General features: G+C 38.3%; 1 protein-coding gene across 2 annotated transcripts in view; it reads left to right on the top strand.

Annotated features, from left to right (window-relative positions):
- Window positions 1-14,630, top strand: part of LOC125231409 (runt-related transcription factor 3) — a 50,712-nt gene extending 36,082 nt beyond the window's left edge. Inside the window, exons 3-5 of one of the 2 annotated variants that reach the window (XM_048136855.1) lie at window positions 5,043-5,159; window positions 9,425-9,610; window positions 12,964-14,630. In XM_048136855.1, the coding sequence (XP_047992812.1) occupies window positions 5,043-5,159; window positions 9,425-9,610; window positions 12,964-13,580 (920 nt within the window). In that variant the 3' untranslated portion in view covers window positions 13,581-14,630. The remainder of the gene's footprint in view (window positions 1-5,042; window positions 5,160-9,424; window positions 9,611-12,963) is intronic. The other variant, XM_048136856.1, reaches the window with a different exon arrangement.
- The last annotated feature ends 9,160 nt before the right edge of the window (window positions 14,631-23,790 follow it).

Below are 23,790 nucleotides of genomic sequence, written 5' to 3'. Positions count from 1 at the left end.
TTACTATGTTAAAAAATAATTAACCAATTAATCTACACAAAATTGACAAAGAACAAACTGCAAATGTACAAATGCCTCATAGCCTTCGTCGTGCTTGTTCCATTATCAGATGTACTACTGGATCCCAAGCCGGTGGTAAAGTAAAGCCATCTTCTCTATTAAAATTTGGATATTTCTTGATCTCAATGGCCTCTCGCAACATTCTGGGTATATATCGCTTCTCCTTAGCCAGAACCAGAGGCTACTTACTTATTAATTAATGCTATAATTTACCTACAGCTTTTTACGTCACTACAAACGGACTGATGGTGATCGGATATGGATATATGGAACCCTACACTGAGCGTGGCCTGACACGCTCTTGGCCGGTTTTGTTTGAAGTTTAATAATACACGTCACCGAAAATGACATTCATTGTACTTATAGAGAAATTCAATCAAAAATTACATAGATTAACTCGACGATTTCAAAAATGACACTTCAGCAACTCATGGTAGGTAGAGGTTAAGACTTTTGAGACTATAAGTGTCACTTATCTCCGTGCTCCAGACATCGATATCGATAGTATCGATAGTAAGTAGGCATGAGTCGATACTTAAATCGATCGTGGTGCGTGCCGCCTGGCGCTGACTAATAGTCCCAGTTTGCTCCGAGAAATGTTAATTAATCTTGGAAATCGTTGTGGAACTCGATATTCAGTGGATTTTTTATGCGTGTTTAACTGATTGTGTATTTGAGCTATTTTTTCTGGAATCGATTAATACATTTAAAGGAAAAGATACAATACGAAAGTTGTGTCGTTTACCTATCGGAGTGAGATTAGTTTTGCAACATAGGAAATTTACGATTGCTAACTTATATCAGTACTTATTTATAGTCCTCAAGAAAAACATAACGAAATGAAGGCTAAATTACTATTATTATTATTATTATTTAGAGCCTAATGTGTCCCACTGCTGGGCAAAGGCCTCCCCCCTCTTTTTCCACTCATCCCTGTTTGGAGCAACATCTGGCCAATCTTTCAAAAAGGAGTCCAAGTTATCCCGCCATCGCCGACGTGATAAATACTAATTGATGAAATTACTAATTTCATTAATTTATTTTGAAGTATCTTGACGCATCAAAATAAACGTTTTTTTTTTTCAAGAAAACGTATACTTAATGTACCTTTGTATATAATTTGACTATAGCACACGATAGTAAAATTGTATTAACACTTAAAAAAAATAGCTTTTTTTATTTGGAAACTGATCTTGAATAACCTGAAGATTCAATATTTAGTAGTTTCATGTGCTCTGCCTACCCCTTTATGGGATACAGGCGTGATTGTATGTTGTATGTTGTTGTTGTCAATATTTTTTGGTAAATAAAACTTATTTAATACTTTCTCATTCTACATTAAAGAAAGCACTAGACTGTTTTCGAATGAGACCCAAGTGAAACAAGTCACCCGTCTCCAAAATCCACCCCCTGATTTGTTCGGAGACAGTCGATAATTTATCGCCTCCCCCGTAATGCACATGTGTTCGAATTAGAATAAGGACCCGCGTTAGTTCACATCAGCCTTTATTGGATTCGACGGTTCCAATTTTGTTAATACAATTTGTTTTAATTGTCGAGGTGAAGTGCTGTTAATGTTTCGTTATTTTGTTTCAAATTATACTTAATTGCGTACATTGAAGGCTTAGATGAGTCTTTGATTAGAATATTTTTTGCACGACCCAGTGGCGACGTGTGAAAATTCTTGTTGGTAAAACCGGAGGGGTTTTTGTATGGACTTCTACAGATACTGCAGAATTTTAGGGAACCCGTTGGGAATCGAGTTGTATCGACTCTGGGCGTTTTCCAAATTAAATGCCGAATAAACTGAAATAAGAAACAATTTAATAAATCATTTTCATATGAAATAATTTAATTTGGTCTTAGAGTAAATCCCGAATGTGAAATTTCACCAGATCTCGACGTGTTTGGGCTCATTCTTCTCAGAATCACGAGCTGATTCGATCCCGATGACAAAAAACATAAAAAATACGTGTCTAAAATTCTTTGATAAACTAACTGACGGACTAATACGTTTTTTTAGTCGTCCCGCCTATTATGTCCTTTTGGCACTGGTCCCATCGCGAGCTAGTAAGCTATGAGCTATCGGCTATAAAAACGAACAAAAGATAATCACTCCCGTGTAAATAAAAGAGACACAGCGATGTTTATAGTTACTCGCCCAGCGACCACGAGCTAGTTCGCCCAGCGGAACTAGCTCGTGGTGGGACCAGTGCCTTTGAGATAGTCCTCAAATGTCATGCCGTAACGTAGACTAAGTAAATCTAAATATATAAAAGAAGAAGCTGACTGACTGACTGACTGACTGACATATCAACGCACAGTCGAAACCGCTGGTCCTAGAGATTTCAAATTTGGCACGTAGGTTCCTTATATAGTGTAGAGGAGCATTAAGAAAGGATTTTCCAGAATTCACCTCCTAAGGAGGTCAAATGGGGGTTCAAAGTTTGTATGGGGAAACAAGATTAGTTTGACTATTTTATTCGAAACTTCACAGGAAGATTCCTTAAGACATATGACTGAATACGTGTTTCAGGTTTTTTGAAAATTTAACCCCTAAAAGGGTGAAAGGGGGTGATAAAGTCAAAAAATCAATATGGGTATCGTTTTTATGGTTTATCGGGTCGCTGATCAGGATAAATACAACGTGTTTAAAATCTAACGAGGCGGAAGTGAAATACCTTCTCCCCTGTTGTGGTGCAATGGGGTTTAAATATCAAAAAAATATATAAAAGAAGATATTGACTGACTGACTGACATATCAACACACAGCCGAAACCGCTGGTCCTAGAGATTTCAAATTTGGCACGTAGGTTCCTTATATAGTGTAGAGGAGCACTAAGAAAGGATTTTCCAAAATTAACCTCCTAAGGGGGTCAAATGGGGGTTCAAAGTTTGTATGGGGAAACAAGATTAGTTTGACTATTTTATTCGAAACTTCACAGGAAGATTCCTTAAGACATATGACTGAATACGTGTTTCAGGTTTTTTGAAAATTTAACCCCTAAAAGGGTGAAAAGGGGGTGATAAAGTAAAAAAATCAATATGGGTATCGTTTTTATGGTTTATCGGGTCGCTGATCACGATAAATACAACGTTTTTAAAATCTAACGAGGCGGAAGTGAAATACCTTTTCACCTGTTGTGGTGCAATGGGGTTTAAATATATAAAAGAAGATATTGACTGACTGATTGACATATCAACACACAGCCGAAACCGCTGGTCCTAGAGATTTCAAATTTGGCACATAGGTTCCTTATATGGCGTAGAGGAGCACTAAGAAAGGATTTTTCAAAATTCTCCTCTTAAAAGGGTGAAATGGGGGTTCAAAGTTTGTATGGGGAAACAAGATTAGTTTGACTATTTTATTCAAAACTTCACAGGAGGATTCCTAAAGACATATGACTAAATACATGTTTCAGATTTTTTGAAAATTTGACCCCTAAAAGCCCTGCACCCCGCATAGGGGGTAAAGTCAAAAACAGAATATGGGTATCGTTTTTATGGTTTATCGGGTCGCTGATCACGATAAATACAACGATTTTAAAATCTAATGAGGTGGAAAAGAAATTTTCTCCCCTGTTGTTGTGCAATGGGGTTAAAATATCCAAAATAGTTGTCGGAGACAGACCGGATATTGGCACGGATAGTCAATTGTAGCGCAGCGCTCGAAGAGTTGCAGCTGGACAGCTGACGTCACAACCAACCAGTTGTCCACCCAACGAGTTGTCCCCACTTCGTGCGCTAGGACGGAGCCGGGATACCTGAGAGCATTCTCTGGCGGACCACGCTAGAAACAAGAAGTCTTAGAGCTACCTCGGGACTGTCCACGCTATAATTGTTCTAAATCAAGTTGTTTACCTATCAGTTATTGTAAAATTGAAAGTATGTAAAATAAATCGTTGATTAAGTACTATCGTCGTCGTCTTAATTCTCGATGACCCAGCAACGCCCTGATGTCTGAAAATGGTGCCAATCCTGACCTATCCCCGTCATAGTTATAAGTATAGCTTTAGTTTTTATCTTTACTTCTGGTTCAAGAGATTTCAAATTGACACGGAAGTTCCTTAGAGGAGCACTAAGAAAGGATTTTTCAAAGTTCACCTCCTAGCATGATAATTTGACAGGGGCAAGGACAGAGACAGGGCCAGGGATAGGGACAGGGACAGGAACGGGATAGGGTTAGGGTTAGGGATAGGGATAGGGATCGGGATAGGGATAGGAATAGGGATAGGGATAGGGATAGGGATCGGGATCGGGATAGGGATAGGGATAGGGATAGGGATAGAGATAGGGATAAGATAGGGATTGGGGTCGGAATAATCGGTCGGCAATCGATATCTAGGCAGTGTAAAATGCAGGTGGCTCAGTGGGAAGGGATTAGTATGTAGGCATCGGCGAGTATCCTGCATCCGTAATAACTATTACAATGTGCTGTAAGAAGATCGTTGTTTTGCTTGCCTATTATATGTTTACGTTTGTAATAAGTATAATGGAAAAAAATGTAAGGGATAATGCAAGGAAGTACTTTTTACCCTACCGACCATAGCGTCGAGATACTGGCTATGTGGGTTGTATGAAGTTTCCCCAGTATAAATATTTATATAGGTAAAATACATACATATTCGTACCTACTACCTACGTTGTGGTCGCTGTGTAACAATTCTATAATCATTGCGAAAATTTCTTTAAAAACAATAGTAATATGTGTAAGGTACAGTCAGCCAAAACCGGACCGTACAGCAAATATATCAGTTACAATGGCCCCCCAGTCGAGAATTGCCCCGCTTTACCTTAATAGAAATAATCGCGGACAGATGTACCTACAAAGAAACCTACGGATCCAAATGAAAATCTTATTTTTTGTAAACGTTTCAATAAGAATACTTTTATTACGCGGGCGAAGCCGCGGGTAAAAGCTAGTACGAGTATATTTAACCCAAAATGCTTCTCGTAAAGAACAGCTAGTATCGTACTGATAGTGCTTTCGCTTCTAGGACAACAGCAGCAGTTCCACTTCGCGTTCGGGCAGCGGCCCTTCCCCTTCCCGCCCGACCCGCTTGGCGGGTTTCGCATGCCGCCCATCACCACCTGCCAAAGTAAGTATTGAACCCTTGAAACTAATGTGGCCAAAGTAAGTATTGAATCCTGGAAGCTAGTGCGGCTTGCTCCTTATTATCTTCCCACGCGACCCGATAGGCGGGTTCCACATGCCACCCATCGCTACCTGCCAAAGTAAGTATTGGATCCTTGAATCTAGTGTGGCCAAAGTAAGTATTGAATCCTGGAAGCTAGTGTGGCATGATCCTTATTATCTTCCCGCCTGACCCGCTAGGCGGGTTCCGCATCCCGCCCATCACCACCTGCCAACGTAAGTGTAATGGCATTGAACCTTTGAATGGTAGTGTGACATGCTCATTATCTTCCCGATCGAGTCGCCCGGCCCACTAGGTGGGTTCCGCATGCCGCCCATCACCACCTGTCAAAGTATAGTAATTAGTAGGAGTAATAATTTGATATAAAATAAAATAAAAAATTACTTAATTTTTTATCTTAATAATTCTATTGTATTCTAGTGTAAAACTGTATGTGCCTTATCTATAATAAAAAACCTAGTTTTAAGCTAAATGTCTTTCCCATCACGGAACAATGGTATTCCGGACCTTTGGGAGGCGTGCGCGGGGCCGAAGCCAACACGTAGAGGCCCTTTCGACACTTTAATGAAATGTAAGGGGTACACCGAGCGGATGTTGCCCTTGCCCTTATCATGGGACACACGCAGCGGCAACACCCGCCAGGGTGTAAGGACTATTTGAGAGTTAATGGAATCTAAAATGAACTGGTCTATTTTGATGAAAGTGATGGACTAAATACTGGGCTATGGATAAAAAACCGGACGCCTGCCTAATAAAACGGTATCCAATTTTATTTCTGGCAGACGGTGACTCGCCCCCACAAGATGGGCCCCCACAAAAAGCGACATCCAAGATGGCTCAAGGGCAACACCGGTGTGAGAACTCAAGGGTGTCGAGAGGTGTACACCGCTTTCTGCCCAGTGGCTGTTAAGACACTGTACCAACTCGCGTCTTATGCAAATTTTCACTTCCACCCCTGGGGCATGTAGCCCTAACGACTCCACTCTGGACGGCCAGCCAAGGCAAGCCAGAGGTAGAGAGTACTGTCCCACCCACCCGCCTTACGGGTAACAGAACTCCCCAGGAGCACTCGGGTACGTGGGGTCGCTGTTCCCCAACAGCTCGCCACAAGCTGCCCTGCGTTGACTGATTGCACTGGTAAAACCAATGTATTATTAACAAATTTATGGATAGACCTGAAATAAAGAATTTCAATTTCAATAAGTTAGTATATAATTGCACTCAGGATAATCCCACAATGGTGTATTTTGAGCTTCGGCGCGCAATTTTCTTATCGCTGCGTCGAGCAGTACCTAGCCAATAAGTTGTCTAGGCGCTGACGCTCGGACGCTAGTGTGGGTGGCCCTTAATATCTTCTCACCCGAACCTCCTAGGCGGGTTCCGCATGCTACCCATGACCACCTGCCTAAGTATAGGACCTTAAAGGCCACCCTACAGTAGCCTTTTTTAACCCGGGGTGAAAACGACGGGGTGTTATAAGTTTGACGTGTCTGTCTGTCTGTCTGTTTGCCTGTCTATCTGTCTGTCTGTTTGCCTGTCTGTCTCTGGCATCGCAGCTCCCGAACGGATGAACCGATTTAGATTTAGTTTTATTTATCTGAAAGCTGGGAGTCGGGAGTATTCTTTGCCATGTTTCATGAAAATCGGTCTACTATGTCGCGGTCGGGGGTTTTTTCAAAATTTTAATTTTGTGGTTAGGTTATTATTTTATTATTGTTGTCGCTATAAAAAGCAGTCGCGTCCAAGCAGCACCAGGCTATGAACGACGTTCAGAAGATGTTATTATGGGATGGCCATTATTGTTCTTATTCGTCAGCACTTGTTATCGTGCCTATAAGTACAATAATTCATTTTCTTCGGTCCCTCATGTCATGACCGAGCGTTGCGACCACGTGAGGTCGGTATTTTGTGCACCAATTAATAAGGACAGGTACTTGATAGGCGTTCTTTACAATGTCCTGTCAGTGTACCTATGGCTACTATCCCGTCCTCCATTCACGATGCAAACCATCTAATTGGACCCTAATTATCCTCCAGCCTGAGTGACCTGTCTGCGGCTTTTGCTTTATTGAGCTTGTTATGTAATTTACTTAGGCAGGTAAAAGGGTAATAAGTGATTATTGTCAAGTATTTTCAGGGCCTAAAGTGGATGGTTATTGGATTTTAATTGTAATGAATTAAAGTCATCTGAGGTGAACCCGTCTCTTGGTGTAAACACTAAACATGTAACTATTTTGAAGATATCTTCGTAATGAAATAAAGGCTTTGACATTGTCGTCCACGTTCGGTGACCGTTCTTTGAGCAGTGTGAGCATAGTGGATTGTAATAGTTCTAAAAGGGTATGTTTCTGACCTGGCTTTGATGAAAATCAAGCGCTGTTAATTTTTATCAAGTATCTTCGCGCATAACACCCCTTGAGTTGCAGGCGTCCATAGGTTACGGTGACCGCTTTCCACCACTTTTACAGAGAGTGAAAAAAAAAACATGAATTCTATTGTATAAATATATCACCTTTAAAAAGATAAACTAGGCAGAAACTAAAACCAACTTTGCAATTTTTGGGAATTTTATGCGCGAGGCGAAAACTGAAAATGCAATCTAACCTCAAACCTTATCACTCAAAACCGAATGAGCACCAAACCATATAAGCGCGATTCAATCAGCACCGAAAAATCCAGAATCTGAACGCACGTACAAGCACCGCTAAAATCCCCGGCTACCCCCAAAACAACTTAACTGGCGGCTCAAAACGGGTAAAAAACATTCACAAATCGACGCGGCGGGCGCGTATCGTATAAAAACCGACTCCGCCGATCGCCGGCCAAAAACGGAACCGTGATACCGAAAAATAAAAGCCGGTAATGCTCCCGGAAAAATAAACTGGACGAGCGGGATATCTCTATGCGCGTGTTCCGGATGGCCGTATAAGTTTTTTGCTGGCTGGAGATTGGATTTTCAATTGTTTATGGATATTATTGACAGTTTGCATGCGTATGTTTGCTGCACGGCGCATAGAAATTGAGATTTGGTAGAAGGATCTAGTGGTTGTAGTATTTAGTAACTAGTAGTTTTAGATAAATATGCTTTTTTAGAGTACGAGAACTTAGTCATGAAATAAAACTATGGAAACGGATTAAATCGCGTATAATGAATTTAAAATACATCCCGACGTTTCGAACTCTTTACAGCGTTCGTGGTCAACGGGTGACTGAGGAAAAATTAAAATGTGCAAAAGCTACCCACTTACAAGAAAAAGCTAAGGAGAAGCGATATATACCCAGAATGTTGCGAGAGGCCATTGAGATCAAGAAATATCCAAACTTTAATAGAGAGGATGGCTTTACTTTACCACCGGCTTGGGATCCAGTAGTACATCTGATAATGGAACAAGCACGACGAAGGCTGTGAGGCATTTGTGTTGTATGGTGTTGGACATTTGCAGTTTGTTTCTTTGTCAATTTTGTGTAGATTAATTGGTTAATTATTTTTTAACAGAGTAATGGTAAAATTTTTTGAATATTGTATAACTGGCTTTATTAATAGTGTGTGAACCTGCCTTAGAAATCTATATTATTTGTGGTCATGGTTCGTTAATATTTCTTGTAAGTGGGTAGCTTTTGCACATTTTAATTTTTCCTCAGTCACCCGTTGACCACGAACGCTGTAAAGAGTTCGAAACGTCGGGATGTATTTTAAATTCATTATACGCGATTTAATCCGTTTCCATAGTTTTATTTCATGAGTAACTATCGCGGTAACCGAAGACAATATTACGAGAACTTAGTATTCAATTTATAACAGCTACATGTTTTGTCACAAGGACATGCAAATATTTATGTGTTGTGTGCATCGCATGCATACTTATATTATCAGCTATACTTTATTAAATTATTGTTATACATCATTAAGATACTTTTTAATACTATGTAATACTTATGCCTTAGCCGCTACAAAGTCATAATTCTTTTATATTTTCAAGTCGTAAGATGCTTAATGGTAATTTATTGTATATTCTAGGCGCCATACCAATATTACCAATTATACTTTTAGACACACAGGCGGTTCTGATATGATACCTGACTATATCCATGATGAAGAAGTTATCGAGATATTTGGCTTCCTTTCGTAAATAGTTCTTAATTCGAAACACCAGTTGGATATATTTTCTATTTTTTTGATAACACTACATTCTTTGTTTTCCCCACAGACATGAGCCAATTCGGTCTCAGCTCGAGCAACTCCCACTGGGGCTACGGAGGCGCGAGCGCATACCCTGCCTACCTCTCCTCTTGTGCGGCCCCCACAGCACCACAGTTCAACCCACCAGCGCTAGGGTTCGGTGGGAGTGTACCGGACCAGACACCCTCACAGGACTTTGGTACTAATAACACAGGTAACTTACTACATTTTCTACAGCTATAATTTGGAATAATACAGGTGCAATACTTTATTTTATCTACATAGATGTTTTTTAGGCCACAAGCGCCACAAGTCAACTCACCGGGCGTTTGGGGAAATCTACCGAATCTGTTTGCATCTCAGGATTTAGCACTAATAACACCTACCTTTTCATCAGTCATGGACGTCTATTCGTGGCCACCAATCTAATGCTAGGTTTACACGGGCTTAGTATTTGTCACTGGTATTAGCGATTAGGGGCTCGTCAGCAAAGTGACAAGTGGCAAGTAGCCGCCTACATGTGGGTATTAGAGAATAGTATTAGTTACAAGCTATTGCCATGGTAACGAAGTAAACTAATCACTGGAGTAGTTGAACTTCGCTTGTCAGTAATGTTGACACCACTTGTAAAGTGGCAAGTATTAGTATTTTTTTCCGGGGCGTCGCTTAGAAAATAGAACCCACTTCTATTCACTTGCACTCGCAGTTGCACTAATACTAAGCACTTGTACAATGTATTTACACGCATGTGACAAGTGTTAGTGACACGCACAAAGCACTAGCTACTAAGCTCGTGTAGACCCAGCATAAGACTCTCCAGACGATTGCCTCTTTAACTGTGAAATCCTGCGGGCTAATGTACCTAGGTTGTTTTTGTTCTTTTATGTCTTCAGTTCCTTTCTGATTCTATCAAGTACAATATACACTGCGAAACTAAGCTCTTTCCATTCCACGTTTAAGTGACTCTGACCCGCCTGATAAACCACAATGCAACATATACCTATGTAGAGGTACTATCACCTACAAAAGTTCATGGCGAATTTATCAATCAATTCATTCATAATTTCTCCATGAAATTCTCAACTGGGATCCTTATTCGCCTTATTCCCTGTTCTTTACAGTAACACTGATTTACATCTTACACCCAAACTATAAGCTGCTTCAAAATTTCCCCCATCTTATTTCTATAGTTAGCCAATAATGATCGATTTACGAGGCAAGGTTAGGCGTAATTAATCCATAATAAACCAAAAGGGTGAAATAAAACGCACCAACATGTTTTACGAGCGACATCCTTGATACACCCCCCGCCCGCGCGTCCTGGCCGCCAGCGCAGCGGACGTAAGGCTCAGGACACACTTACCGAATGCACTACCTAAAATACTAATTAAAACGATAGCTCAGTTTGACCTACGATATCTGGAAATCATGAGCCTGAGTACGTAGTCGAATGGCACAAACGCTCACGAAACGAAACGCTCGTAGATATCTTTCTCTATCGCTCTTGCGTATTGCGTAGAGCCATACTACCTTTCGCGGCGTTTCGTTTTCGTTTCGCGTCCAGAAATGCCGTTCGGCTACGGCACCTGGGAGCATGAGTTTGACGTTTCAAGCATTATCTGTGACAGGCGTTGCAGATTCATACCATCCCAGTGTAGCTGTGGATGAATTTATAATGCAGCCGAAGCCAATATAAATTAAGCATTTTTACTTTATAATTTCCGATTGTTAGTCAGGTTTCATCGTCCGATGCCGCAATCGCAAAATAAACTAGTCAACAATGTGCATCTGATTGTAACTCACTCATCATCGCATTTTGCAATTTATTATCATGAGATTCATAAGCATGAGCGGATGTGCATCAACTCTAAATCGGTTCTCATTATACTTAATTTAAAAATTCATCGGACGACCGGGCGCCGAGTTTACACCGATTAAGACGCCACAGAAAGAAAGGAACTCCCCTTTCAATTTGGGAATTAAAGTTAAAATATCTGGGCAACCGAGCTTCGCTCGGTTCTGTTTTGTATCCTTGACATGTGTCGCCATCTAGTTCAAAAATGAATAGTACCTATATCGAGCGAAAGAATTCTCAGCCTTAACAACACAACTACTCCACACGAGATGGCGCGCATTTCGCCACAAAAACTCAAATAGTGTATTTTCTATTCGTTTTAGCCTTGACCTGTGTCGCCATCTAGTGTTTGCAATAAATAGTACTTACATCGACCGAAAGAATTCTGTCTTAACAGTACAACTACTGCACACGAGATGGCGCGCGAAGAAAAACGCATGAAAACTCGAAAATTCGCGTTTTCCGGGACCTAAGGATAAGTTAGACCGATTTTTCACCCCCAAAAACCCCCACATAACAAATTTCTGCGAAATCGTTAGAGCGGTTTCCGAGATCGTCAGTGTAAATAAATATATATATATAAATAAATAAATAAATAAATAAATAAATATACAAGAATTGCTCGTTTAAAAGTATAAGATATACTAGTGTTATTAACTAGATTTACCGGGAAAAAAAATTCCATTCAGAGCAACTCAATAAAAAGATATTGCGAAATCTTTAAAATCGAGATTCCGCTCTCGACTGTTTCCTTCTGCAAAACTTAATCAATCGTAACGAAATTTGAGAATCTGAATAACTTTGAAATATATTTTGGACTGACTGTTGCCAATTTTGAATACCACACCTTTTTTCCGCCCTAATCAATAAGGCCGTTTTTGAAATTTTTAATGGGCGCTAGCGTCTTTAAAAATAAGAATATCAAAAAAAAATCAAAACGGTCCGACACAGATAGAAATAATAATAATATAAGTTGACAAAATCATTGCTCTATCTTCAAAAACCAGGGAGGAAATCGTCGAGAGCGTTTGTATGAAGAATTGACCCCTCCTGTATCGTCTTAAAATAAGACAGTTCTTCCCTTTTAAAAAAAATGTCGCTCTTCGCGATTATCATAGGCATTAGCGGATTCATACGCGAGAGCGGGCCGACAGTGTGCACCAACTCTAAATCGGTTCTCATTATAATTTACAAGCGCTCGAGCGCCCGATCGTCCGATGAATTTATCGCCGATGCGTGCCGCCGCGCGACGTGAAAAATATCACCATATTAAACGATGCTAACAAAACATTCCGCTGTATTTTCGGAGTAGGAAGCCAAGAACAACAACAGATGTAGGACGCTTTGTTAGAGTTAGAGAGGTGGTAAAAAGTGTCTGTTTTAAATTGATGACTTGATTTTTAGACTAGTTTTTTTTTTTGTAATTTTACTTGATTTTGATTTCATGTGTGCATCTACACAACGAGTATTTATGCTGTTGTTAAATACCAGGAACCTAATAGATATTGTACAAAAACCTGAATTGCTGTAGGTAACCACTTTCCAAAAAGCTGTTTTATAAGCGAAATAATATGTATTCGAGAAGAGTTACCACATGTTGGTGGCTAGACATTGCCTCTATTATAATCAAGGCCTATTTGTTTAGGTACTCTTATTTCCGTTTTAACTGTGTTTAAACGTACAGAATACTAACCGTAGTCTTCTTTTAACAGTGCTTCCCGACACGACGGCAGTGGACCTGGACCAGCAGTTGTCCGGGCTCGTGGGGTCATCGACCTCGCACCACCCCAGCCTGCTGCCGCGCTACAACAACAACACCGACTACAGCCTCTCCACCGGCCCGCGCTCCCTCAGCGACAACAGCTCACAACCCGAGAGCCCCGTCCAAGACGACCTACTTACCTCAAACACTACCACCAACATCCCCAACCACACCAACAGCTCAAACTTCCCATCCTTAATGGGCAGCCAGAACACCTCCTACGGCAGCAGTAACTGCAACAACTCCTTATACCCTGTCCTACCAGCAAGTCTATTATACAGCCAACTTTACACAGCAGCGAATCAGACGCATAACTTCCATCCTCTACACTCCAACTCAATACACTCAACGCAGAACCACCACAATGAGCTACAGACAATGATGGATCAGATATCTTCAACGACGAACAATCACAGGCAGCACGGGAACCACGGGCAGGAGTTATTGCTCGGTGGAGGGAATTCTTGCGCTGCCGCCGCCGCGAGAGGGGAGGACGGCAGAGTGAATAACCTTGGACAAAGGGGAAACCCACAACCAGACAGCAACACTGTTTGGCGACCTTACTAAAGTCAATTTGACGCTTCTTTCTTTGAAGCGACGTTCCCGTGAAGGACACTGTTCAGTGCTGTGTAAATACGATTTCTTGGTTAATAAGAAATATTTAAGCAAATATCCCAGTTTCGTGCAGTGATTCAAATATTTTTTATTAAACATAGCAAACGGACAGTTTATTTTCGTAAGTCCAAGTACAGAAGAAAGAAGTTGTCAATAAAATTAAACAATACGGTTGCAACGAAATAGAATTCGGATGTTAATTATTAGGATAGAATGTAATTAAGTGTAAATTGTAAACGTACGGGTAAATTTGTTTAGTAAAATTGTATGTTCTTTGAAATTCGCTCCCGTCCTAAAATTATACGACTTTGATTTCGTTGATTCAGAAGTGGTCGTGAGTTTTTGAATTTTATTCAAAAATGTAATTTGTAAATAAGAATCTGTGAATAGATTGTTGTAAATGCGTAAGTTAAGTGCAATAGATGTGCAATTATAACGTTGAGTAGATGTATACTGATAGACTAAGAGGCACTGTCTGTTGGGATGTGACGTAAGTCCATAGTTGTAAAAGAACGCTGCTACTTTTAAAGTTACGCGCTTCGGCACTCTTTGTCCGCCTTCACACCAGATTGTATTGAAAGTATAGCTAAGAACATACAGTGAAGTTTGAACGTGCACTGGAATTAAACGGATGATGTACCAAACATCTGTTATGTTCAAATATTAGCAAGATACTAGCAAATAAATACATATACTTATGCGTGAATCAGCCAATAAGTCATACCCTTCCTTTTAAATAGGTATCAGCCCATACTTACGTGGCGTTCCATTACGTAAGGGTACTTGTGCTTCATGTTTATCGCTCAAGCACATATGTGCAATATGTTCCTTTCCATTTGAAATTTGGACATGAAACGAAAGAACCTTATGATAGAAAGCTACAATATTGATAAGTAGTGGATACACTGAGAGAAATTTGCATTGTGAATTTAACAAGTTCGACTTGTTGCGGTTTATCCATTTGAATCAGCCAAACGTATGTTTAAAACAATATGTCAGGTTGTTTTTATAAAATCGACTTGTTGATTCAAATATATTGCCGATTCAAATGACAAGTAGCTTGTTGTTTGAACCAAAGAGCACGTAGACGCTATTTTAACCAAAAAACTTGTTGAACGAACATGAAAACTGGTTGTATTTTCTCTCAGTGTACAGTGTCCTAACGACAGTAACTAAATGCATGACTTTTCTGTGGTACCAAAACGCATCTTCATTGTTCAGAAAAGTTTTCAATTTAAAGACGAACGTATACATACATGTGTGTAGGTAGGTATGTTAGTACATATATGTATACTTGTATAGACAGATGGCCGAGGCGTATAACTTTATTTTGTAGTATTGTAGATACCATTTTAATTTTAGTAGATTCACTTACCTATGGGTTTCCTTCAATGTTATATTGATATAGTTTCAAGTTATAGCTTTTCGCGAAACTATTTTGATTAAGTATACAGTCAAGTGTAAAAAAATGTGTAAAATTGATTGAGAAAGAGCACATAAAAACTTGTTACATTTTAGGACACATTTAATACTTTCGGGCTTGATTGTGCCCTTTTTAATTTATTGGGCTTTTATTACTATAGCCTCGTCCTGCCCAATGTGATTTATAAAGGACATATTCTATTTTTTTTTAAATTATGAACTAAAAGCCTCGATGGGCAAAAAATATCTTTTCCCCTCACTAGCTCGGAAACACGTGTTTTGTCCTTTAATACCAGCGGGTAAAAACGCATTTTATCCACTAGTGGGTAAAGTAATTTGACCTTGAATAAAGTCAAATTAACTGCTTTAAAATTGATAAAAGTAGGTGAATCTAGTAATAAAGATGATTTGCCACCTGTGGAACTACTGGAAGCAGTGATAAACGCATTTTTTGCGTTGTAGTTTCCTCGCTATAGTGAGGCGAAAAGTTTTGTGTTACACTCGGGTGCAAATGTATTTTACTTTTCGTGTGTTAAAAAACTCGCAAGTTCAGGATTCTATTCTCGAACCACTCGCTTCGCTCGTGGTTCAACTATAGAATCCTTTCACTTGCTCGTTTTTCAATTCCACACTCGGCGTTAAAATACAACTTTGCCCCCTTGTATAACAAATAACTATTATTTTTTCTTATGTTTTACCAAAACCGGGGTACAAAGGAAAATCTACCCTATTAATTCAAGAATTTGATTTAAATTTCAATGCCTCAAGCTGTGTATGGTGGCCAGGACGAGGATAGCACTAAAATATTGCGTCATGCCTTGTTGTTTTAACAAACAACCGTGAAACTAAGTGACCAAAACGCGTACCTAAACGCCATAAATGTTCGAATCTTGTTGGTCTAGTAGTACCTACTAGTATGGTTGCGATTTCATAGTTTGGCTTCTCTATAGCAATAAATGATTTAAAAATTAAAACTTATTATGCTTTAAGTTATTAACCTCATCACCAGTTTGACGTTAACGAATACGCTAATATGAAACTCGGGGTATAGGTACCAATTTAAATATTATAATTATTGATTATTTACAAAATTAATTATTGTACCAGCCTAGCCGGAACCAAATCTATGTTATTTTAATTTAGCTAATCAATGATTAGATTTATTTAGTGCAATATAAAATATTACTTAGTTTAGATACATTTTATATGTTTTATTAATATTTACTTACTTTGCAAAGCGCATAATGACTTATCATTCAAAACTATGTCATGTAAGAGTAAATGATATAATTTTGATTGTGTTGTTGTTAATATTCTGTTTACTGCAAGTAGCGGAATTAATTTGAAATTAATAAATTTAAAAGTACCTCATTGAGTATTTTTTTTTACCTTCCTACAAAGTTCTGGTTCCGTAGCCGAATGGCATTACTGTGAAGACAATCACCGCAGAAATGCAGTCTGGCTCTGTCACGCCAATACGTAAGAGCGATAGAGATATATAGATTACAATTCTGCGGCGTCTGGCGTTGCAGAAATGCTATAATTCGGCTACGGGGCCTGGGATAGAAATTATGATTTTTAAGGTCAAGGATAATTTAGTAATCCTGCATGTGAAATTCATTGCCACCAATGTCGTCAGATATCTCGCTCGCATGTATGACGTACACTTGAGACGTACTACGAGTAGTAAAACGAAATCAAATTGTTTTATCAGAATCGGCTTTATGAATCACGTGCAGGACGCTTCAAAATGAATTAGCTTGTATCGAACACTGTTAACCCTAAGAGTGATTCCGCACTAAGTCCGATCCGAAACCAATCCGAACCCGTGAAATCCATCTAGTGCGTAAATTACCATGATTATAAATAGTTCTATGGCCACTATTTACGGATATTATTTTAGAAACGGACGTAGTGCGAGACCGCTCCAACAGAAATCGTGACCGCTCTATACCTATTCAACTTTCAAAATCGAGTGTGTCATAGGTAATAAAATAAAATTAAATAAGTACTTAGACTTACAATACATTACTTCGATTTAAAGTTCAAATTGGCCTGTATGTCAAAATTTCAAGATTCATGTCAGCCATAAGTCATAACATATTACTTAGCACCTTTGCATACGAACTTCTAGGGGGTGGTACCTTTTTTTTGCAGCTGACTACACATTTTGTCTGTTACATTAAATTATAGTGCAAATGAGCGTCGCTATTCAAAATAACCTTCTTCATGAGCCTTCCACAAAGTGAGGTTCGGGACCCCACTTAGCGAAACGCTGTTCGAAAACTGTTCTTTCCTGTACCAAGCGGTAAAACGCTGAGGACAGCTACGAGCTACGCTACGAAAACCTTGATAGTGAATTCGTTAAATAGGTACGCTAAGATAGCTAATAATGGCCAGTTACCATTGCTTCATTTAAGTACTTCCACTTTCCAACACATAAGCTATATTGAGATTACAAGCTTACCTCGTCAGTTAACCCAATAACACCTTCAATAGCTGATAATGAAAGGTACAGCTAAAAATTACCAGAATCCATTGACCCCGATGCACCCAGCAATATCCAGCAGCCGTCACCTAGCAACGTATTACGTATCACATAATTACCTATATGGCTGAATTGATATTCTGATGGGTATCGCTGCTCCGAAATAAATATCCCTCCCTCATTAATTTGCGCCAATGCGAAACGATGGACATACGGTCGCACGCCCACTGAGTGTAGGGACTCCAGGAATACTGTTTGTATGTGGGACATTTCTAGATTTTGGCGGATGGAAACAAGGTCATGTGAGGTACAGATTATCTTGTCAAAAAAGTGCAGGCCGGTTTTCGAGACATGCGTCGCTTAATGACATTATCCGTCGGTCCCTTGCAATCATCACTGTGCCTGCTCTCCTTGAGCCGACTGGCATAGAGATGATGGCAAGAGGCCTGATGGAGTGTCCTTGGTCCCTTGGAATATGGGACGAAAGTTAGTGTGGGATGCTACCTGCGTAGACACATTGGCACCGTCTCACCTCCAGCGGACCAAGATAATTCTTGGCAAAGAATACCTTTTTGTACCTTTTGGCGTAGAAACTCTAGGTCCATGGGGTCCCAGCGCGAACAAGTTGTTCACAGAAATCGCGAAGCGTCTGGTTGAGGTAACTGGTGACCGAAGAGCTGGCGACTTCCTCGCACAACGTATCAGCATTGCGATACAGCGAGGAAATGTCGCCTGTATTCTTGGTACAATGCCTCAAGGGCCTATTTTAGAAATTTGCTAGCTTTTAAGTTTAGTCGTTATAATTATGTAAATATGTTCATGTAAATAAAATTTATATTTAAATAAATATAATATACAGCCTAATTTGGTACAGATGTAGTGCGAAAAGATTTGCCTTCGTATTGTTATGGAAACGTACGAACGTGTAAATGTCAAATACTACTAGGCGTCTTTGACCAACTCTAAGATTAAGCAGTAGGTGCTTGCACCTCCTATACCCTAGTCTTACAAAGATGACATATAGAAGAGAAATTTCGACGGCTTCCGCTGTGGCGAGGTGGCCTAGGGGTTCAATGGCGTTAGCCCGGATTGCTAAAGACGCCGGTTCGACCCACTTCACCCTGGTGACCTTCACCACTGGTGGTGCTCGTCATTTTTTCTTTAATATATGGCATCTTATTTCGATTTTTAATTTATATATATTAGTGTGACTACTTAAAAAAAATCACACATCAAAATATTTGTTAAAAATAATTTGATTTTGTTCCCATACTTGCGTAATTTATATAAACTTTTTTTTGCAAAAAAGATCGTACTAAACAAACAACTCAATAGAAATAGTTATTCCATATTTTAGCTATGTAATTACAACACCGCACCTAGTAATAATGATTATTTCTTAACAAGGTTTTCCACAAAGCATTAACATTGGTCAAATTCCTTAATCATTCCGTGAATAATAGTCACCCTACCAGGTACCGGCGATAATGTATGCGAATCGACTCATGCCATCTGCACCGAAAGGAAAAATCGATGCCAGACCGATTTGCCGGCAATAATGAGATTTAAAATTGCGAAGTAATTAATGAGGATTAGTGCTCGTGACGGATTGCCGGCCGGGTGACTCACTTCCCGGTCAGGTTGCTGGATTTCTGTTAGTTTACGAAACAATAGCTGTTTCGTGAATACAAATAGAAATTGTATTGTTCTTTAATCGCATTTTTTTTTGTTTAATGTAGGTGTATAATGTACAATAATGGGACAATATTCTGAAATAAAAAACTTGATAAATTTGTATTCTTTAACAAGGACTATACTTACCAATTATAATAATTTAAAGAAAGGGCATTAAAATGTACCCGTTTAAAAGTGTTGATTTGTTTCTGATATACATATCTGAGTTTGAAATAGCAAGTCGATTTTTTGTTAAATTATTGATTCGGAGGTTAAGGTCAGTGGGGACAAGACCGGCATACTTTACTTGAAATAAAATTTGAGTCGACAAAACTAGACAATTAAAGTAGTCTGGAGTTATCCGCATGGTCCCATGGGCTAGCAAATATTATATTTTATCAAGCTTTTATAATACTTTGGTAAATTAAAGTAAACTTATGTGATGAAAATAACTTTTTTTAAGGCTCGGCGGATTGACATTGAGCAAGGCAAGACCGTCTAGTGCTCGTTGTCGCGTAATTTAATATGAGCTTAAGTATCAAAATCATGTTCATTGTTATATTCTGTAATAAAAGTGAGTGTGTTGTGATGCGATAAACATTAAAACAAATAACGTTTATATTTTCAACATATCATCATTTTTCTATTTATAAGGCAAGACCGTCATATGTCCCGTAGATGAGGTTGATAGCCTTCTTTTTTCAAGTCCAGACAAAAGCAAAGCCGAAACTTATAATTAAAATTAACCTACAACACCCGTTTACACTCGATTTATTTCCCATAAAGCCTAGAAAAGGTGCCTTACTCTTATATTACTCTTATATTTATTTGTCTTTCCGACTAGGCACAACTTCTAAGTGACATATTTCAGAAGAAAAAACAATAAATTGGACGCGTTTTAAGAGCATTAATAGTACTAGACAGAAATAACGATTATTAAATTACTACATTACATACATAATGCACAAATATTCCGGCTGCTTCTATTTTATTTTAAATTTTTGAGTAACCATGTTGAACTCGATGGTCGAGTTCGAAACACGAATCAAGTTTATTATTAACTTGTGTTCGTCCTAGGGATATCTATTGAAGACCAATGGATTAAGGATGAAAAACTGATATACCTTCGGAGGTGTAAGAAGTGGTAGATATTATAATACAAAAGTTATATTCAGTAGACGGTCTTTCCGGGTAGACGGTCTTCCCAACACTGACCTTAAATACCCGTTAACAAAAATAGAAAAGTGATATAATTATATCTGAGTTAGATACAGAAGACTCGAGTAGGTCTATGTTTGGTTATTTTCATAAAGCTGTACACAGCCAAGCTATATCCGAGCGACAGCAAGCATGTCTAATTAATTTTAATAGATAATCAGTTTAGCCAAGATCTGAAGAGTACGCTTATTAACTTTAATTTTGTGATGCATATTAATACACCAACACGACAGAATACTTGCCTGGACCAGATTGCGAGCAATATCAATAGGAAAAATGTGGTAGCTGAGACTCATAGTCTTTGTCTATCGGACCATGACAAAGCACAGACGCTAACTATTCACATGCGAAGGCCTGATAAATGTATTCGATGGTTTGAGTTCGTAAGGGACTATAGTTCTGAAAATATTTCTAAATTCTCTGAATGTATCTCTGCATTATCATTTTCTGACATTCTGAGTACTAATGATTTTAATGAAGCCTTTTTGAAGTTTTATGACCTTTTGCGTCTTTTTTATGACTTATGTTTTCCTTGGATTAAAATAAAAACTAGCAGTCGCCAAAATAAAACAAAATGGATAACAAAAGGAATAAAAAAATCATGTTACACGAAACGAAAACTGTATATGAAATGTAGATCATCTTGTAATAAAAATGAAAATAAACGAAAATTTAAACACTACGATAAAATTCTTAGGAAGTGTATTAGTACATCACAGAAAATAGTAAACAAACAGTTAATTTTAAACCATAGGAATAAATGTAAGGCGACATGGCAAGTAATATCATCGATGACATCTAATAATTATCAAATCAATAATCTTGACTCTATACAAATTGATAATATGACATATACTGATCCCCAAGACATTTGTAATCTATTTAATAATTATTTTATCGAGTTAACAAATTCTAATATAAAACAAATATCTCCTCCTCAGCTAACATACAATCTGGGAAATCAAGTAAACTCAATGTTTTTGGAACCAGTTGATGAACCAGAAGTTTACAAATTAATTATGTCACTTAATAATAGTAGAGCTTGTGGCTATGATGACATTATTACAAATATTTTAAAACTAAATGCAATAAGCCTTACCTATCCTTTAACACATGTTATAAATTTGTCTTTTAATCAAGGTATCTTCCCAGAACAATTAAAGTTATCGATTATTAAACCTTTATTTAAAAAGGGCAATCGTAAAGATCCCAACAACTATAGACCGATAACTTTAGTTCCAGTATTATCAAAATTATTTGAAAAAGCCATGTGTAAAAGGTTAACAAGCTATTTCGAAAAGAAAAATATATTGAAACCAAATCAGTTTGGCTTTAGGAAAGGTCAATCAACAGAATTGGCTTGCTTTCACTTCATCAAGCATATATCAGAAGCCATAAACGATAAATTACCAATAACATCGGTTTTTCTTGACTTAAGTAAAGCCTTTGATACGGTTAATCACACTATTCTATTGAGAAAACTTGAAACATATGGAGTTAGAGGTTTTGTGCTTACTTGGCTAAAAAGCTACTTAGCAGACAGAAAACAGTGTACAGAAATTCAAAGATTCGTCAGTCAGGGGAAAAGTATTGAGAAACAAAGGTTCCGGTCTGAATTTCGTGAAAATAGATGGGGAGTTCCTCAGGGCAGTAATTTGGGCCCGTTGTTGTTTCTGATCTATGTTAATGATCTTCCCCAAGCTACAACACAAAAGTGCATATTATTTGCGGACGATACTACACTAATGATTAAGGGGAGAACGCTTTAACATATGAAGCTGAAATAAATAAAGCCTTGGCTGATATCAGTACATGGACCAGCAATAATAATTTAAATATCAACCTGACAAAAACTGTATATACACAATTTCATTCTTATCAAACTGATCCTGGCCAACTTGACATCAAATATAATGACATCGTAATAGAAAAATTGGATAATGTGAAATTTTTAGGATTAAATATTGACAAAAACTTAAACTGGAAACGACACGTCGAAGTAGTTTGTTCCAAACTTGACGGATTCGTATTTGCTCTAAGGAAAATTAGGAATACGGTATCTATAGAGGCTGCAACAACTGCCTACCATGGATATGTAGCGTCTGTACTTAATTATGGCCTATTACTGTGGGGTAATTCAGTCGACATTGAGAAAGCGTTCGTTCGGCAGAAAAAATGCATTCGTGCGATAGCCAATGCCTGGATCATGGACACCTGTAAGCCACTGTTTGAAAAATTTAATATTTTGCCTTTACCTTGTATGTATATAAGAAAAGCGTGTCTATTTGTAAAAAAACATCCAGAACTTTTTAGAAAGAGGTGTGATGTATTGCCAGGAAATCAGAGAGCGCAATATAAAGACTTATTATATCAGCCTCCCTCACATTCCACTATATACCACAGGAATGCATATAACATGTGTATAGTTTTATTTAACAGCCTTCCTGATGAACTCAAAAAAATTGATTGTAAACAATTTAATAATAAAATTACCAAATGGCTGTCCGAAAATTGCTTTTATAGTGTAAGGGAATTTTTGGAACATAAATTATTAAACAAGTAGTATATTTCACATTGTGTACGTTTCTTGACATTTAACTTTTATAATTCTTAATAATAATTTATGACTTCCATTTTGCATAAATTCATGACTTCCATTTTGCATATTTTTTAATTTTAACGACTAGTATTAATAACGTTTTGACAGTTGCAATTTTTTTTTTTTTTTTATAAGTGGACGCCTTTTTATTATGTAAAAAACCCACCAACCATATTATCTTGTTTTAATTTAAGTTTGGTATTATTGTTGTAAAGTTTTAATATTGTAATATTGTCAATTATTTGCATGTCGTGTTTTCGACTGAATACTGATACTTTAAAAACCTGTTATCATCTTGTACCATACGTATTCTGGCAAATAAAGAAATTCTATTCTATTCTATTCTATACGTACCGGCATTTTCCCGTGTCACGTCGATACCGCCTCGCTCTTTTTAGAAATAGTTGTATACTCGCACAATACTAAACAATATAATTCGAAGTTTGCTGAACAATCTAAATTGTGAGGGTTCAAAAAAAAAACGACGAATCACTTCGAGAAAAGGTAGGTAGTGCCCTGCCCTTGCGCTTCGCTTGGCTCGTCTTGGCGCGGGCACTACCGTGCCCCCAGATGGCTGTACGTGTACAACCTAGATAAATTAGTCATACCTAAGTAAAATGAAGCCGTAAGCATTAAGATACCCGAGAGACAGTAAACATGTCTAATTAAAATCTTACAACTCAAAGGCCTACAAAATGGAGTTCACAATTAATGCCGATGCCGCCTCGCACTTAATTTCGCAGGGGTGCGGTGCGGTTTTA

This window comes from Leguminivora glycinivorella, chromosome 11 (assembly GCF_023078275.1).
Source record: "Leguminivora glycinivorella isolate SPB_JAAS2020 chromosome 11, LegGlyc_1.1, whole genome shotgun sequence".
Classification (NCBI taxonomy): domain Eukaryota; kingdom Metazoa; phylum Arthropoda; class Insecta; order Lepidoptera; family Tortricidae; genus Leguminivora; species Leguminivora glycinivorella.
This window is presented reverse-complemented; position numbering and strand designations above follow the sequence as displayed.